At 33.2% G+C, this 17,892-nt stretch overlaps 2 protein-coding genes across 2 annotated transcripts; both read left to right on the top strand.

Moving 5' to 3' along the window:
- Positions 1–6,240: 6,240 nt before the first annotated feature.
- On the top strand, positions 6,241–10,449 carry LOC142637117 (putative NAD(P)H dehydrogenase (quinone) FQR1-like 1). Its single transcript, XM_075811389.1, has 4 exons — positions 6,241–6,343; positions 9,130–9,223; positions 9,619–9,881; positions 10,060–10,449. The coding sequence occupies exons 1-4, from the start codon at positions 6,321–6,323 to the stop codon at positions 10,289–10,291; spliced, it is 612 nt and encodes a 203-aa protein (XP_075667504.1). The 5' UTR covers positions 6,241–6,320; the 3' UTR covers positions 10,292–10,449.
- A 5,339-nt stretch (positions 10,450–15,788) lies between these two features.
- On the top strand, positions 15,789–17,609 carry LOC142635295 (uncharacterized). The gene is made up of 3 exons (XM_075809481.1): positions 15,789–16,740; positions 16,969–17,398; positions 17,489–17,609. Exons 1-3 carry the CDS (start codon positions 15,789–15,791, stop codon positions 17,607–17,609), a joined length of 1,503 nt encoding a protein of 500 aa, XP_075665596.1.
- Positions 17,610–17,892: the final 283 nt, after the last annotated feature.

Below are 17,892 nucleotides of genomic sequence, written 5' to 3'. Positions count from 1 at the left end.
AAGGAGCTTATCTTTATCATAAAAAGAATGTTCACACTTCAAATTTGAAAAATATCATTAAAAAAAAGTACATGATGAACTCTATTCTCTTATCATTATCCACACAAAAAAAAAAAGTAATATACAAATTCTATGCGTTACTTTTTGTAATTTTTTTTTAAATCTAAAAAGTAGAAATGGTCTCCCAAACAATTATTTTTTTGATTTTAGTATTTTGAAAATTGTTCTTAAAAGTGGGAGTCAAACATGTATAATATAAAAGTTATTATCTGAAAACTAGTTTCAAGTTCAATTTTTTGAAAATTATTTTTATATTGTTTTAAAAATAAAATAAAAAATTCTCCTACCAATTAGGCCCTTATAATGTGTGGGATATTGCATAGTTTATTTGATGGGGCTTGAGTAGATTGTCATGAGTTTGAATCCTATCTATGGAGCCACATATTTGTCCAAACTCTTTTATCTTTTAAATTAAGGAGCTTATCCTTATCATAAAAAGAATGTTCACTCTTTGAATTTGAAAAATATCATTAAAAAAAAGTACATTATGAATTCTATTCCCTTATCATTATCCACACACACACAAAAAAATAAGTAATAAACAAACTCTATGCGTTACTTTTTGTAAATTTTTTTTTTTTAAATCTAAAAAATAGAAATGGTCTCTCAAACAATTATTTTTTATTTTTTTATTTTGAAAATTGTTCTTAAAAGTGGGAGCCAAACACCTATAATATAAAAATTATTATCTGAAAACTAGTTTCAAGTTCAATTTTTTGAAAATTATTTTTATATTGTTTTAAAAATAAAATAAAAAATTCTCCTACCAATTAGGCCCTTATAATGTGTGGGATATTGCCTAGATTATTTGATGGTACTTGAGTAGATTGTCATGAGTTTGAATCCTATCTCTCTTCTGCCTCTTATTTAAAATATTAAAAATCTCAATCATTTGACCCCACTTATTTAGAGGAGAGTTTGGGCTGACACGGAAGTGGAGTATTAAAATAATGATTAATGGTGCATAAAATTATGGGAAATGCTAACAAATGCCCTTAAGGCATTGGTTAACAATCCATTTTTTTGGGTTCTAAGATATTAGGAACTAAATGTATTAGAACTTTAATTTATAATGTGTTGACAAACCATAATCAAAACTTAGAGTTTACATTTAGGTTGCTCAAAGTGTGTTTAATTGTAAAATTGGAATCAAGTGATTGCCGGATTTATTGGTCTAAATCTGTAAGTCTCGATCGATCGAAAATTAGGCTCGATTGATCGAACCTCGTGCAGATTAATTTTCTATAGAATTTTCCAACTCAGCCTAAGCTCGGTTTGACGTGTAGGGTTTTATATTTTATGTCTCATATAAATAGAAAAACCCTAGCTATGTTTTAGATGTCTTTGATGTGCTATGTGTTGAATAGGGGTGTTCACCAAACTGCATAAGCCGCACAAACCGTAAAAACCGCACCAAAACCGCCTGCAAAATGGTATAATCGCACCGCACCGCAAATAATAGTACACCACACTGCACTACACCGCATGGTGCAGTGCGGTTTGCGGTTTTATAATAAAAAAACCGCACAAACCGCACTGCACCCTTTCTATATATTAATATATTTAATTATTTTTAATATTAAATATATTATTAATAGTTTGGGCTGACACGGAAGTGGAGTATTAAAATAATGATTAATGGTGCATAAAATTATGGGAAATGCTAACAAATGCCCTTAAGGCATTGGTTAACAATCCATTTTTTTGGGTTCTAAGATATTAGGAACTAAATGTATTAGAACTTTAATTTATAATGTGTTGACAAACCATAATCAAAACTTAGAGTTTACATTTAGGTTGCTCAAAGTGTGTTTAATTGTAAAATTGGAATCAAGTGATTGCCGGATTTATTGGTCTAAATCTGTAAGTCTCGATCGATCGAAAATTAGGCTCGATTGATCGAACCTCGTGCAGATTAATTTTCTATAGAATTTTCCAACTCAGCCTAAGCTCGGTTTGACGTGTAGGGTTTTATATTTTATGTCTCATATAAATAGAAAAACCCTAGCTATGTTTTAGATGTCTTTGATGTGCTATGTGTTGAATAGGGGTGTTCACCAAACCGCATAAGCCGCACAAACCGTAAAAACCGCACCAAAACCGCCTGCAATAGGGTATAATCGCACCGCACCGCAAATAATTGTACACCACACTGCACTACACCGCTTGGTGCTGTGCGGTTTGCGGTTTTATAATAAAAAAACCGCACAAACCGCACTGCACCCTTTCTATATATTAATATATTTAATTATTTTTAATATTAAATATATTATTAATAGTTTGGGCTGACACGGAAGTGGAGTATTAAAATAATGATTAATGGTGCATAAAATTATGGGAAATGCTAACAAATGCCCTTAAGGCATTGGTTAACAATCCATTTTTTTGGGTTCTAAGATATTAGGAACTAAATGTATTAGAACTTTAATTTATAATGTGTTGACAAACCATAATCAAAACTTAGAGTTTACATTTAGGTTGCTCAAAGTGTGTTTAATTGTAAAATTGGAATCAAGTGATTGCCGGATTTATTGGTCTAAATCGTAAGTCTCGATCGATCGAAAATTAGGCTCGATTGATCGAACCTCGTGCATTAATTTTCTATAGAATTTTCCAACTCAGCCTAAGCTCGGTTTGACGTGTAGGGTTTTATATTTTATGTCTCATATAAATAGAAAAACCCTAGCTATGTTTTAGATGTCTTTGATGTGCTATGTGTTGAATAGGGGTGTTCACCAAACTGCATAAGCCGCACAAACCGTAAAAACCGCACCAAAACCGCCTGCAAAATGGTATAATCGCACCGCACCGCAAGTAATAGTACACCACACTGCACTACACCGCATGGTGCAAGGCGGTTTGCGGTTTTATAATAAAAAAACCGCACAAACCGCACTGCACCCTTTCTATATATTAATATATTTAATTATTTTTAATATTAAATATATTATTAATAGTTTGGGCTGACACGGAAGTGGAGTATTAAAATAATGATTAATGGTGCATAAAATTATGGGAAATGCTAACAAATGCCCTTAAGGCATTGGTTAACAATCCATTTTTTTGGGTTCTAAGATATTAGGAACTAAATGTATTAGAACTTTAATTTATAATGTGTTGACAAACCATAATCAAAACTTAGAGTTTACATTTAGGTTGCTCAAAGTGTGTTTAATTGTAAAATTGGAATCAAGTGATTGCCGGATTTATTGGTCTAAATCTGTAAGTCTCGATCGATCGAAAATTAGGCTCGATTGATCGAACCTCGTGCAGATTAATTTTCTATAGAATTTTCCAACTCAGCCTAAGCTCGGTTTGACGTGTAGGGTTTTATATTTTATGTCTCATATAAATAGAAAAACCCTAGCTATGTTTTAGATGTCTTTGATGTGCTATGTGTTGAATAGGGGTGTTCACCAAACTGCATAAGCCGCACAAACCGTAAAAACCGCACCAAAACCGCCTGCAAAATGGTATAATCGCACCGCACCGCAAGTAATAGTACACCACACTGCACTACACCGCATGGTGCAGTGCGGTTTGCGGTTTTATAATAAAAAAACCGCACAAACCGCACTGCACCCTTTCTATATATTAATATATTTAATTATTTTTAATATTAAATATATTATTAATAGTTTAATAACCCTAGTTTTTTTTTTTTTAAAATAGTTTGATAACCCTAGGAAGTGTTGATTAGGAAAGCCAGCCCAAAATAAAGAAAAACTAGCTCAATAGTTTAAAACTTGGTCCAAAACAAATGGAAAAATTAGTTTTGAGCTGGGTAGAAAAAGCCCAAAATTTGAAAAATATACCAACTTCAAATCATTCAAACCGCATCTTATAAATTGCATCGCATATGTGACCGCAAAAATCAGGTGCGGTGCGGTTATGGTTTTAGCTAAACTTTAAACCGCACTGCACATGTGACCGCAAAAATAAGGTGTGGTGCAGTTATGGTTTTAGCTAAACCGCACCGCAAAATGTGGTGCTAAAAATAGCCCAAAACCGCACCGCACCACACCACGAACACCCCTAGTTGAATCTCTTATGAGATCTAGAGGTGTTTACCTTCATACACACTTAAGGTTATCAAGATCAAGATTCATGTCAAGAGCTTGGTGATCGTTTCAGTTGCTGCTTAAAGAACTTAAAGAAAGTCACAACTAGGAGAACTTGTTGTTGCTGTGGATCAAAAAAAGAAGTAGTTCATGGACTCAGAGCTATCATGTGGTTGTGGTAGTAAGTTTTCTATTCAAGGTAGCAATAGGATGTTAGTGGTCTAAGTTCTATTGTAAAAACTTCAATTCTTTCATAATAGATCTGTTTTACCTTGAAGATAACTAGGTTAAATCCTCCCCAGGTTTTTTATCGGTATGGTTTTCCTTGGTCATTAGATCTTTGTGTTCTTTATATTTTCCGTTGCTTTATTATTTATGGTTGTTTGTGCTAAACCTAATCTTGAATAACAATCTTGTTAATCAACTTAGGATGATATTAGGTTAAGCATATTGTTTTAAGGGGTTTAAAAACTTACACATTTAAATAAACTTTTTATGGGAAAAGAAAAGAAAAAAGCAATTAATGTTTTGACAACTTTTTTTATTTCCCTTAAAAATTGTGTCAAAACTTTCTTAAAATAGATTGTTAATCAATGCCCTAAGGACACTAGTTAGCATGATCCTAAAATTATATACATCTGGAAATTAACGCCAAAATCAAATTGAACTTTCAAATAGATGTCTATGTGAGGAAATTACGAAAGAGCATATTTACAGTAAGGGAATCATGCAAATCCAATACTCACCTACAAGGAAGGGTACGTAATGCAAATCTGTCATTTATCCTAGGAAGGTGTTTATTGCAAATCTCTTTTAATAATTAAATGATTAAATTCACTATTTTTTAACAATTTAAACATTTAAGACAATCACTTAGTAAATCAATTATGTTCAATTCATGGATTATTAGGTCCACTCAGAGGACCTAATAATCCACGAATTATTAGAGAAAAATTATTAGGTTTACCAGAAGAATTGCTGACGTAGTCCTCCCTAACCTTATAACCAATAATATGTTATAATTTATGCAAATGTGATATCACCTGGTTATTTTAATTTTTTATTTCTTATGCTAATTAAGAAATTCACTCACACATTTGCATAGATGACCTTGTCTTATTGGTTGGGAGGACCATGTCAGAAGTTTTCTCGGCGGATCTAATAAATTCTGATGTAATGGTCAACAAATATTTACTAATAATTGCACAAATTTGGTTCTGATTATATATATAATTTTTTAATGAAAATCTGTCATCTATCCTAGGAAGGTGTTTAATGCAAATCTCTTTTAATGATTAAAAGTTTAAATTCATTACTACCTGCTAATTTAATCGTTTGACACAAGAGAAATGTTATGTCTACAACATTTTCATAATATTTTCATAATAAGTTTTAAGTTGGCAGGTTATTACTAGTTATTAGTATTAGAGTAAAAAAGTAATTTTAATGGTAGGTCTAAATTTAAACTAATAATAACTAACCATCTATGATTTGTTGGGAAAATATTATAAACATAGCATCTCTTTTAACACAATAATTCAGTATTTATTACTTAGGAATCCATTTCGTTCAATACGTGGATTAGTCTAGATGGAATGGTCAACAAAAATTTACCAAACGATTATATGTCAATACTTTTTTAATTTAGTTTATAGTTTTCATTTGATTTTAAATTCATAAGAGTAGTTGCAGAAACTGACAAACTTTATATTAATGATTATTAATTAATTTTCTCTGTAAATGGAATATTTCAACTATTGAAAATTTTGGCTCTAGAAACTTCGAACTTCCATAATACTGTAGCTCCTAGGAAATAAATGAGCTGGTATATGGTGTACCCGGCATATATTCCGGGTCACTCACACACTAGCGGGTCCCACATATTGTGAGGTCCGCCTCTGTGTGAGAGACCCAGCATATATGCCGGGTACAACATATAATTTTCGGAAATGATGATGGGGTACATGATCATGCATGACATCAAGTCATCAACAATTTACAATCCTATATTTATATGTCATAGAGTCGTTGACTACGACTAATTAAATTGGCAAAACTTTTAGTGCATCAATATAAATAAATAGCCTTATACGTTCTTCTACCTTGTCAACTATTCATTCATTCTTCGAAACTTTTCGCTACAAATTTTCACAGAGACTGAAACACATACACAGAGACAGAGACTCCATTGATTGATTAATGGCTACCAAAGTTTATATTGTGTAAGCACCTCTCTCTCTCACTTGTTTCGTTTGTCTTGTACACGTACATATGTCATTTTCTGCTTTGGTTGTTCTGCTTCTAAATTTGGGTTATATATATATATATAGAAGAAGCCAATCATTTTTTTAGTCCCTAACTAATTAGTACCCCTCTAATAAAATTCATATAATGAAAATAAAAACTCTCGACACTCAAATGATGAGTTGGATTTTCAAAAAAATAAAAAAAACGAACAGATTGGATTTTTGTATTAGAACGGATTGGATTTTCTTGATACTGGCAAAATTTGTATGTTGTATCTTGTCCAAGTTTTGTGAATGTTATTTTCATATCCTAAAGGTCTGTTTGGTTTCTTGAGAAAGAGCTTTTAAGACTTTGTTTGACATTGATAAAAAATTTTACCTTTTGTACTAGTAGAAATCTGTAGATGTTAAAGGAATTCCTGAATTTTTTTTTCTTTTGGGGGACTTAGAAACGAAGAAGGCAAATTAAATAATCAATTTACAACTTCTTTGTAGTTTGTTATGTTAGCCCTCATTTGAGAGGAGGGAATGAAATAGAATAAAAAAGAATGAAAATAATAATCTTAGAATATTTTTTCTTTCTTATGTTTGAGAGTTTTAATAGAGGGAATGGAAAGTCCATTCCCTTAAAATCTCAAATTTTTATTCCCTCGAAATTGAGAGGAATAGGAAGGAATAAAATTAGATTTAATGAATTTTTTATTAAAACTCTCAAAATACCCCTATATATTCAACTATTTATTTTAAAATAGAGGTCTAATAGTAATATTGTTATAAAATGATTCCATTCTATTCCTTTTATGTTATCCCTACAAGATAACTTACATTCCACTCATTTTTATTCCTTTCCATTCGCTTATTTTAAAACATTCAATCAAGATTACTTAATTCCATTCTTTTCCATTCATTTCTCTTGCTTAAATACATTCCATTTCTTTCCATTCCCTTATAATCATTCCATCCCATTATCTTATAAACTCCCGAACGAAGTCTTAAATTGTCGATTCTCTCAAAAGTTTAAACTATTGAAAAATGATAAATTTAATCATTTAAATTTATCATGCTATATTACTTGTTGTCTCAAAAGTTAAATTGCCAATTTTTTGAAAGAATCGGTAATTTAATATGGTATCAGAGCTAGAGATCTTAAGTTCGATCCTTACCTCCAATCTTACCTCTAATTTAAAATGTTAAAAATCTCACGTGTTGAGCCTCATATATAAAGGGGAGAGTTTAGACTCACATGTGAAGAATGGTGTTAGAATTATGATTAAATGATTAAAAATTCATAATTTTTCAACTTAATTTTTTGGGACAATCCGTAATTTAACATATACAATGTCAAATTAAATTTCTATTAATTACATCAAGAGGCTAAGATACTGTATAGTGTAACCAAGACATGCAGATGCAGTGCTGTTCTTCTTTAGCTTTAATTCATCATATCCAATAGACGTGTGAAGTGGAATGATGTGAAGTGAGTGAAGTGTGTGAAGTGAAGAAAAGAAAGACAAAGAGTGGTTGTGTCATAGTGCTAGTAGCTAGGTGTCTAGGGGCAAGGTGTCAGTGTGTGCAATTGTATTTAGTGAGTAAGTGCCGTGTGTGCAAGGAAAGAAAGGTGCTATGTGCATTAGTGTTAGTGAGTCAAAGCATCACTACATATAAAGTGTTATAATTCAAAAAGCCAGTTTTTAATTAAAAAGTTCAGTTTTTTGTTCAACAATAATACATCATATTTAATGTTTACTATAAAAAAATACAAAAAAAAAAAAAAAAAAACTGTATCATATCATATCCAATGATAAAAGAAATATATAAAAAGTCAGAATGTAATTAACAAGAAATCAACCATAAGTACCTGCACCTTGTTAGCCTTGGTTGTAAATTTTGATGAGTTCAGCGTGCTTTTAAATAAGATTCTTTATTGATTTTGAGAAAAAAAAAATACTAATATGGTAGAATAAAAATAATACCGAAAGAAACATATTTATAATACAGGCCTCAAATATTTTTCAAGCTTCGGGTTTGTTTAGATACCGCTTATTTTGCTGAAAACTGAAAACAATAAAAAAAATTATTAAAAAAGTTACTGTTCACAAATAAATTACTGTTCATAAGCCTAAATGAACTATTGATGAACCACGAACAGTGCAAGAGGCACTGTCAGAAAAAAAAAAAAACGCAAACGCCGGAGAAATTAACGCAATTCAAACGCTCATTTCATGTAGCATATAATTTCCTAGAGATGGTTGCCTAAAGTGAAATGACTACATTATGCTATGAAGTAGCCACACATGAATAAAAAAATTGTGATTGTGAAACCTGAACTACCTTTTGAAATCATGTCTGAAAGAAAATTGGAGGACCATGCCTTTTTTTAGAGCTTGAGGTCCCATATCTCAATTGTACTCATCATTATTGAGATTAGTTCTTGCCACATATGGGTCCTTTGCTCTCAATCCTTTCCTTCACCTGTTCCCTTATGAGAACAGCAATTTAATCCTCCATTTTAACAACTCCCAAATGCTTTATAGGGTTTTTATTTCATGTCTTGTTATGCTTCAAGATGAATTCATCACTATTGGAAAACTAGGTAAATTTAAATTTGGCTTTCTTGGTAGCTAACTCTAAAATTTTGAGACCAAGGCTTGGTTGTTGTTTGAAGACCACGACTTTGGAAATAACTGTATTAATTTTCAAAGTGTATTGCACTAGTATAAATCTGAGTGATGTAATTGAAACTTTCCTGATGAATGGTGCAGTTACTATTCTACTTATGGACATGTTGAGAAGCTGGCTGAACAGATAAAGAAAGGAGCTGAATCCGTGGAAGGAGTAGAAGCAAAACTGTGGCAGGTGTGTAATTGTCTTTTTAGTCATTAGCTTTTTTCTACTCTTAGGTTAAGATGTGTAATTGAATAGTATTTCTTAGTGAGAACATTGGCTACTACAGTTCATAGAATTGTTGCAATTTGAATGAATATATTAACCGGTATCTAATTTGGGAAGCGCATCTGCACATATATATTTGATTCTCTATATATATGTTTTAATTCTTTAGCGTGAATTCTATAAAGCATCTAAGAATTGAATTGGACTGTCTTATTCAACAACGTTTCTTCACTGTAGCTTGCCTACCAAGAAACATTGGCTAGGGTAAAAATAGAAAAAATTAGAATATGGAAACGGTATTGTCTTCTGCAAAAATTAGAATGTCTTAACTTGATGAAATATGTCTGGCTCTCGTGCAGGTACCCGAGACATTGTCTGATGAAGTTCTTGGGAAGTTGGGAGCACCACCAAAGAGTGATGTACCTGTCATTACTCCTGGAGAGCTTGCTGAGGCTGATGGTTTACTTTTTGGTTTCCCAACTAGATATGGAACGATGGCTGCACAATTTCAAGCCTTTATAGATTCAACTGCAGCGCAATGGAGAACTCAAGAGCTTGTAGGCAAGCCTGCAGGACTTTTCTATAGCACTGGATCACAAGGAGGTGGGCAAGAGACTACCCCGTGAGTTTTAATTTCACAAGTTTCACATCTATTAATTATTGAGTATTGTTAATATGTACCAATCACAGATTCACAATTGACCATATCAACAGTTGTGTTAAAAATTTGTGAAAAATACCTCTTAACTAAGAAGTTAACGTATTGTTGTCCTATTGCTTTTTATTGGAAAACTATGCAGCTTGACAGCCATTACTCTGCTTGTTCACCATGGAATGATTTTTGTGCCTATTGGGTACACATTTGGGGCTGGCATGTTTGAGATGGAGAAGGTAAGAGGTGGCTCCCCATATGGTGCAGGAACTTATGCCGGGGATGGATCAAGACAGCCTTCTGAGCTAGAGTTGGACTTAGCTTTCCACCGGGGAAAGTATTTTGCTGCCATTTCAAAGAAACTCAAGGGAACAGCTTGATTTTATCCCTCACCATATATACAACATTTCCCATCTCAGAAATTGTTTTCATTTGCCTTGTTGTATTAAAACTATAATTCTGTGCTTTGCTGATTAGTTTCCCTTCCATTTGCCTTGTTTGTGATAAAACTATATTTGATTTTATCTCAGAAGTTATTTCCCTCCCTCACAGTATGTGTTGTGTGTATGGCCAATATGTGCAAAGTCAAGTTCTCTTATTAACTTGTTGGACTATGCTATATGCGTATGCAACTGTGCATTGTAGTTTTGTGGTGAACATAGAATAAAAGAACTTATTATTGCAACATTTTTTTAATGTTTTGACTAGGAGATGTAGAATCCAAAAATACCAAATCCCACTACTGTTTGAAAAGAAGAGCAGCAAAATGAGCTCTGCCCAATTGCATTTGAAGATGGACATGAGCCACATTTGTTAATGTCAATTTTTTTTTCTCCCTCGTACTCAGAAAATATGGGTTGGATTTATGGGTCCCTTGCATCTTTAAATGCATCACATTTGGTTGCCCATAACTGACATGGATGTTTCAGAATATTCTCAAAATGACTAGCCCATGTGAAGGCGATAGATAACCTTTTGTTTTATTCTCAAATGATTTTAGATGGAAGGATATACCAGTCTTAATGATGTTTTTTATTCTCCCCTACAAGCTCTCATATGATCCATCCTTTTCATTTGGCAGAAAATTTGTTTTGCCCCAATCCCTTCCCCAACCTAACCTTTAAGTTTAGAAATACTCAACCCAATCTTAAAACCAACCAAACCCAATTGGATTAGGCCAGGTCATCAATTTGGGGTATCCTTTCCAATTGAATCCTCCAATTCCCTCTAACTTTAAGCAATATGCAACACGAATATTTATTTGATTTTTAAATCTCACATGTCTTACATTTGTATTAAATTAGAGGGGATTGGAAAATTCAATAAGAGGTGGTGGTGATCTAATCCCATAAGAAAATTAGATTTTCATTCAACTATATAGTACTTGTTTGATATCTCGTATTCTTATTTAAAACTTACTTTTTCTTCTTTATACAACCTATTTAAAAATAAATAAATAAAACTAAAAACAGAAGTTGTATCAGATAGGCACCCAATTCTTCTATAAAAAAAAAAGGGCACCCAATTAGATTCATTATTCAATAAATAAATAAAATTTACATAATTGAGCCTAGTATTCCAATTTTATTAAAAACTAAATTTCAAAATATCAAAATCAATCAAGCTAAAAAGTTGTAAAAAAAATCCCCTCAAAATCCAAAATTAATCATACTAGCAAATTTAAAATACATATATTTTTAAAATTATTAATAGGGTACCCAGCCCATTGTCCCATGAAAATCCAACTCAGGATGGATTCATTGAATTGTTTGATTATATACACCTATATCGGAAAGGGATTTGGAAGTTTCAAGAAAATGGAAAAAATAAAAATAAAAAATCGACAATTCTTATTAGGTTAGTTTTTCCCAAAGTTTGAAATATAAAATTCGGTTTAGAATATCTTTAGATGACGAATCACTTGAGTCTTAAAGATCAGTCATTTACAAATAAACCTCATTATTCAACAGTAGTTTATTGTGGCCCAAATTTCAAGTAGACCAGAATAAATGGTGAGCCCAATATTCCAAAATAATTTGGTTTGGTGGGCCTTATCGCTTTATATTAACGCGTTCCTTTGCAAGGCATTTTTGTTTTTGTCCAAAGCAAATAATGCAAGGATTTTTTTTATAATGTTACACCAAAATAAGCTTTTCCTATCACATATATACCAACGAGTATCGATTTTTGAGCTCAGGTTCTTTTATTCTAAAAAGGAAAAATCCTAACTTTTCTGATTAAACGATAATTGTCTCTCCCTCAAAATATATGAGGTCTATAATAAACATATTATATGAGTTTTTATATCAATTATAAAAATAAAAATAAAAACCAAAAACAAAAAAACAAAGCAGACAATGCGAGTGGGTGGTATCCAGTTAAGACCAACTGTTCTAGTCTACATTCTATGACAAATTTTTTTTCTGCAAAGTTTTCCAATGGATGAAATAATTATGATGATGGGCCATTCTTCAATCTTTCATGGCAATGATGAGATAATTAAATAGGCTTCAAAGATCAAAAGAGGAAGATAAGATTTTGGAAAAAAAAAAAAAAATTTTGAGTTAGATGGGGTTCAAGTGATAGTTTAATTATAATGATATCCTTTGTGGGGTCTTATGTATATGGTTTAAACCCTTATTTTCTCCCTCCCACTATTGAGCTATCCAAAAAATGGTTTTTGAGCAAGAAAATAAATTTGGTTCAATAAGATATAATTTTTTGTGCATTTTCCCCCTCATTAAATTTTCTTTTCTTTCTTTAGTAGTTATGCCAAAAAACAAAAGAAAGAAAGTAAGAAACAAACAAACTAATATATTTTTTAGTTAATTTTCATCTTAAAAAGTATTGCACAATTTTTTTTTTTTTTTTTTTTTGTGTTTTTGTGGCTAATAAGGCAGTATTATAATTTATACATACTAAAAAGTAGAGTCATTTCAAATATTGTCAAAAAGATCAAAATTGCTATACAAGTCAAAATCCAACAAAGTTTTAAGTTACAACGAGGGTATTCAATGTAGAACAAAAGATAAGTTTTGAATGCACTCAAGGTTTTGCTAAGAAATAAATTGCTTGATTTCTAATTTTCTTGTATGAGAGGAATGAGTAGGGCTGAGCATGGTTAGGTGTGGCCACTGTGACTCTGTGAGGGAAGGTTTTTGGGCCGTCCTGACCTCGTCGGTGTTAGTAAAATGTGAACCACCACTGTGCCGTTGGATCTAAATCCTAGCTACATCGGTTGTGGTATTCATAGGTACGCTGGTTGGTTGCTTTGATCACCAGCAAGAGAATGAGAACAAAAGCAAGAGAGGACATTTTTTTTTTTTTGTTGCAATGATAATATGGGTTAGAAAATGCAAAACAAGTTTAGTATGAATTGTTTGTGATATATCAGGCCAATAGTATAAGCCCAAGTCCAATCTTACTTTGTGTACAAGCCAAGTCTCTTACTTGTATACTAAAAGTTTATTAGCCACTAGATTTATAGCCTATTATATATATACCTATGTTGAATTCATTGTAACACATAATTTGTATAATATTCTTATTTAGTAAAGATGTAGTAGCCCTAAAGGGTTTATTCCATAAAATAATTCTTGTGTTCTTTATTTTATACTTTTAATTTTATATTTATTTTAACATATTTAACATACTATCATAGCCGAATATCAATTAAGTTCCACAATCAAGTGGGACAGACCAGCAAGTGTTTTAGCAAACAAAATGCATCTCTAGCTGCCCAAAGTTTTGTTGGAATACTTTTTGCTCGTCACTAAACTTTCTAAAAGTTTAGAATCGAGTCATAAAGTTGCAACCTTTGTCAGAATTTGTTAATATTCAGACACATAATGATTAAATTGAAATATGTGACCATAGATGACGAAAGCTTATTTGTTTGATCAGTAAAGCTGTATTGGTGTCCAAAATTTATGTACCTAAAATAATTTCGTCCCTGCCTTTGGATACTTTCATCAGAGCTTGTGCAGTTGTTTAACTCTTGTTAGTGGCTGTATGCGGAATTTTTTTAAAGAGTTTCCGCTCTTTATGCAGGATTTTGAATGATCAATTAGAAGAGATATCAAGGCTAGCAGGCATATCCACTGGTTCAATAAGATAGTCTCTTGAAGGTTTACAAGTTACAGCAGGCATATCCGGAACCTCAAGATTTGAATCTATGAGTTGGTCTGCGGCTAAAAATGTTTTTTTCCCTCTTTTCTGATTGGAGTCATTTGAATTAAGATTCTTTTACTTGTTAGTATGTGGATGAATATGATGTGAAAGATATGTACAGTGAATAATAATATTGTCAACTTTTATGTAGAAGGCTATGATTTCATTGGCTTTTCGTTTCTGTAGAAACTTGCGTTTTGTCTTCAAAAGCTAAGTAGAAAGAGGTTTTGGCTATAATAAGTGAGACTCAATTGATTTTTTCCCATCTTGTAAATTTGTTACTTGAATCTATTTAGGATTTGAAAGAGCCAGAAGAATTTTGGCCTAGGTTTTTTTTCTTTTTTTTTTAATATTATTTTTAGGCAAAATTTGGGTACTCATTAAAATATTACAAAAAGGTAACAGCAGAGTCAACACTAAATAATAAAAACTACACAGCTGAAACAACAGGCCTATATCTACTAATTTGAGAAATAAGAGATTCAGGAGTATCTTCCAACCAAATTGTCTCCGCTTCACCATTTACTGGCTTCTGGTGCTAGTAAATATGGAATCTAAATCTTCTGTCCCACTTTTCCTGCTCCACTCTATACTCCACTAATAAAAACTTGCCACGTGTTCACCTAATTAATTAAATATTACCATTATTGACTTATTAATGCTACCGTTATTAATTAATAGTAGTATTTAATTAATTAGGTAAACACGTGGTAAGTTTTTATTGGTGGAGTATAGAGTGGAGTAAAAAAGTGGGACAGAAAATTTGGACTCGTAAATATGTTGCATGATTCCCTTCACATCTTGTGTGGAGAAAAGAAATCTCAGAAAAGGATTGAGCCACTGCCTAGGAAGCACGAGTGCGGCGTTTGGGCCGCTGCACCCGCGTCCGACATGGCACGACGCGGGGATGCGCAGGCTACGCCGCTGCCTGTGCATCCGTGCTGCGTCGGACATTAAAAAAATATTTTTTTCGGCGCAATACGCGCCGATTCGCGCGACACAGCACCGATTCAGGCCGATGCGCGCGAAATCGGCCCGATTCGGCCCGAATCGGTCCGTATCGGGTGCAACACCGATACCGGCGCGAATCGGCTGATACGGCCGAAATTCAAAAAAAAAAAAAAAAGCAGCAGGTGCGATACACACCATTTAGCTTGGCCGAAAAAAAAAATAATTAAAAAAAAAAAAAAAAAAAAGGTGCAAACGCACCGTTTGGAAAAAAAAAGCCAAAACCCTATTATACCAAAACCTCTTCAGTCTTCACTTAATCAAACCTTCAGCCCTTCAGCAGTCAGTTGACTCAGCCCTCTCCCTCTTCATATTTCTTGTGCCTCCCTCCCACTCTCTGCCTTCACTCTTCAGCTAGGCTCTCTCCTACTCTTTGCCTTCACTCTTCAGCTGTGCTAGGCTCTCTCCCACTCTCTGCCTTCAACGCTCCACTCCGTCTCCCCTGCTCTCCGTCTCCCCTCAGGTATCATAGCTCTCACACTCACACTCTTAGTTAATCGTTAATAGTTGATTTTTTATTTAGTTAATAGTTATTATTACTCATTGTGATTTGTGATTGTGTTGTGAATCTGTGATGATCTGATTTTTTTTTTTTTTTTTGTGAGTCTTGTGACACTAGGGTTTGCTTTTTTATTTAGTTAATAGTTTTTATATATTTGGAAATTATTTGTAGGTTAAATTGAATCTATTGAATTTGCAATGGATGAAGCTACTAGCACAAAAAGTTCACCTTCATCTAATGAAGAAGTGCCAAATGATGAAGCTCCTCTTTGGCAGTATGTGACTAAAATAGAAAAACCACCTGGTTCTACTGTTAAATCAGGTGGAAACACACAATTTAAGTGCAACTATTGTGTTAATATTTATTTGGGATCCTATTCTAGAGTTAAGGCTCATTTATTAAAAATTGTTAATAAAGGTATTAAATTATGCCCTAGTGTGACACCGAGCCATAGGTTGGAGATGCAGCGAATGCATGATCAAGTTGAGAATGATAAGTTAGAAAGAGAACGGAGAAGACAAATTCCCTTACCCCCACCTCTCCCAGGTCGTGGGCCTATTGGGAATAGTCCCTCATTTCGGACACAAGAAGAGAGTGATAGTACAAATCCCTTTGATGGTAATAAAAGGAGGAAGGTTGTGAATCCTACGCTAGAGAAATTATTCCAGAATAATGCTAGACATGAATTGGACAGTCAAATTGCTAGGATGTTTTATACCGATGGGCTTTCGTTTAACTTTGCAAGGAACCCATATTATCGTAGTTCCTATTCATATGCCGCTACTCATAGCATTCCAGGTTATCTTCCTCTTGAATACAATGCCTTGAAAACAACACTTTTGCAAAGAGAAAAAGCTCATGTTGATAGACTTTTAAAACCAATTAAGGACTTTTGGGTTGAAAATGGTGTAAGTATAGTTTCTGATGGATGGTCAAATCCACAAAGGAGGCCTCTTATTAATATTATAACTGTATCAGATGGGGGTCCAGTGTTTATAAAGGCAATTGATGGATCAGGTGAGTTCAAAGACAAACGTTATATTGTTGGGGTGTTGAGGGATGCTATAAAAGAGATTGGACATCACAAAATTGTCCAAGTCATCACTGATAATGCTAATGTGATGAAGTCTGCTGGAGCTCTTATTGAGGGTAAGTATCCTAAAATATTTTGGACACCCTGTGTTGTCCATACTCTCAATCTAGTTTTGAAGAATATTTGTGCAGCAAAAAACACTGAAAAGAATGAAGTTACATATGAGGAATATAGTTGGATTACACGTATTGCTGATGATGCATCCTTCATACGTGTTTTTATCATGAACCATTCAATAAGGTTGGCAATGTTTAATGAATTTTGTCCATTAAAACTGCTCCAAGTTGCTGATACTAGATTTACTTCAGTTGTTATAATGCTAAAAAGGTTGAAGTTGATAAAAAGATGCCTTCAAGCCATGGCTATTAGTGAGCAATGGGCTTCTTATAGGGAGGATGATGTTGGAAAAGCTCAAAAGGTGAAGGAGATGATTCTAAGTGATCTTTGGTGGGATAGGGTTGATTATACCCTTGAATTCACAGCACCTATTTATGATATGATACGAGTAGCTGACACAGATAAGCATTGTCTTTATCTTGTGTATGAGATGTGGGATTTAATGATAGAGAAGGTGAAGGCAGTAATATATCGGCATGAAGGCTTGGAAGATGATGAGTATAGCTCATTTTGGAGTGTGGTGTATGATATACTTATTGATCGTTGGACTAAAAATTGTACTCCACTACACTGCTTGGCTCATTCCTTAAATCCTAAGTAAGTACATTTATTTTCTATTTTCTTTAGTTCCCCCTCCTAGTAAAACACACGTTTCATTTATATTTGTTTTTTAATCTTTAACTCTAGATATTACTCCACTGAATGGCTTTCGGAGAATTCAAAACGCATCGCTCCACATCGAGATCATGAAATTTCTATGGAAAGGAGCAAGTGTTTGGATCGATTCTTTGAAGATGTGAATGAATAAATGTGGTGAAGTCTGAGTTTGCTGCATTTTCAGGAGGGAGGTTTCCTTCACCAGCTGTCTTGACAGATAGGTGGGTCTTACAACCTTTGGTTTGGTAGCAATACCATGGCTCCGCATTTCCAACTCTTCAAACCCTTGCCCTTAAACTTCTTGGACAACCTTGTTCATCCTCATGTGCTGAGAGGAATTGGAGCACATACAAATTTATTCATTCCTTAAAAAGAAACAAAATGACTCCTGCACACGCTGAGGATTTGGTATATGTGCATTCTAATATTTGACT

Source organism: Castanea sativa, chromosome 5 (assembly GCF_040712315.1).
Source record: "Castanea sativa cultivar Marrone di Chiusa Pesio chromosome 5, ASM4071231v1".
Taxonomy (NCBI): Eukaryota; Viridiplantae; Streptophyta; class Magnoliopsida; order Fagales; family Fagaceae; genus Castanea; species Castanea sativa.
Note: the sequence above shows the minus strand (reverse complement) of the source record. Positions and strands in the feature narration are given on the sequence as shown.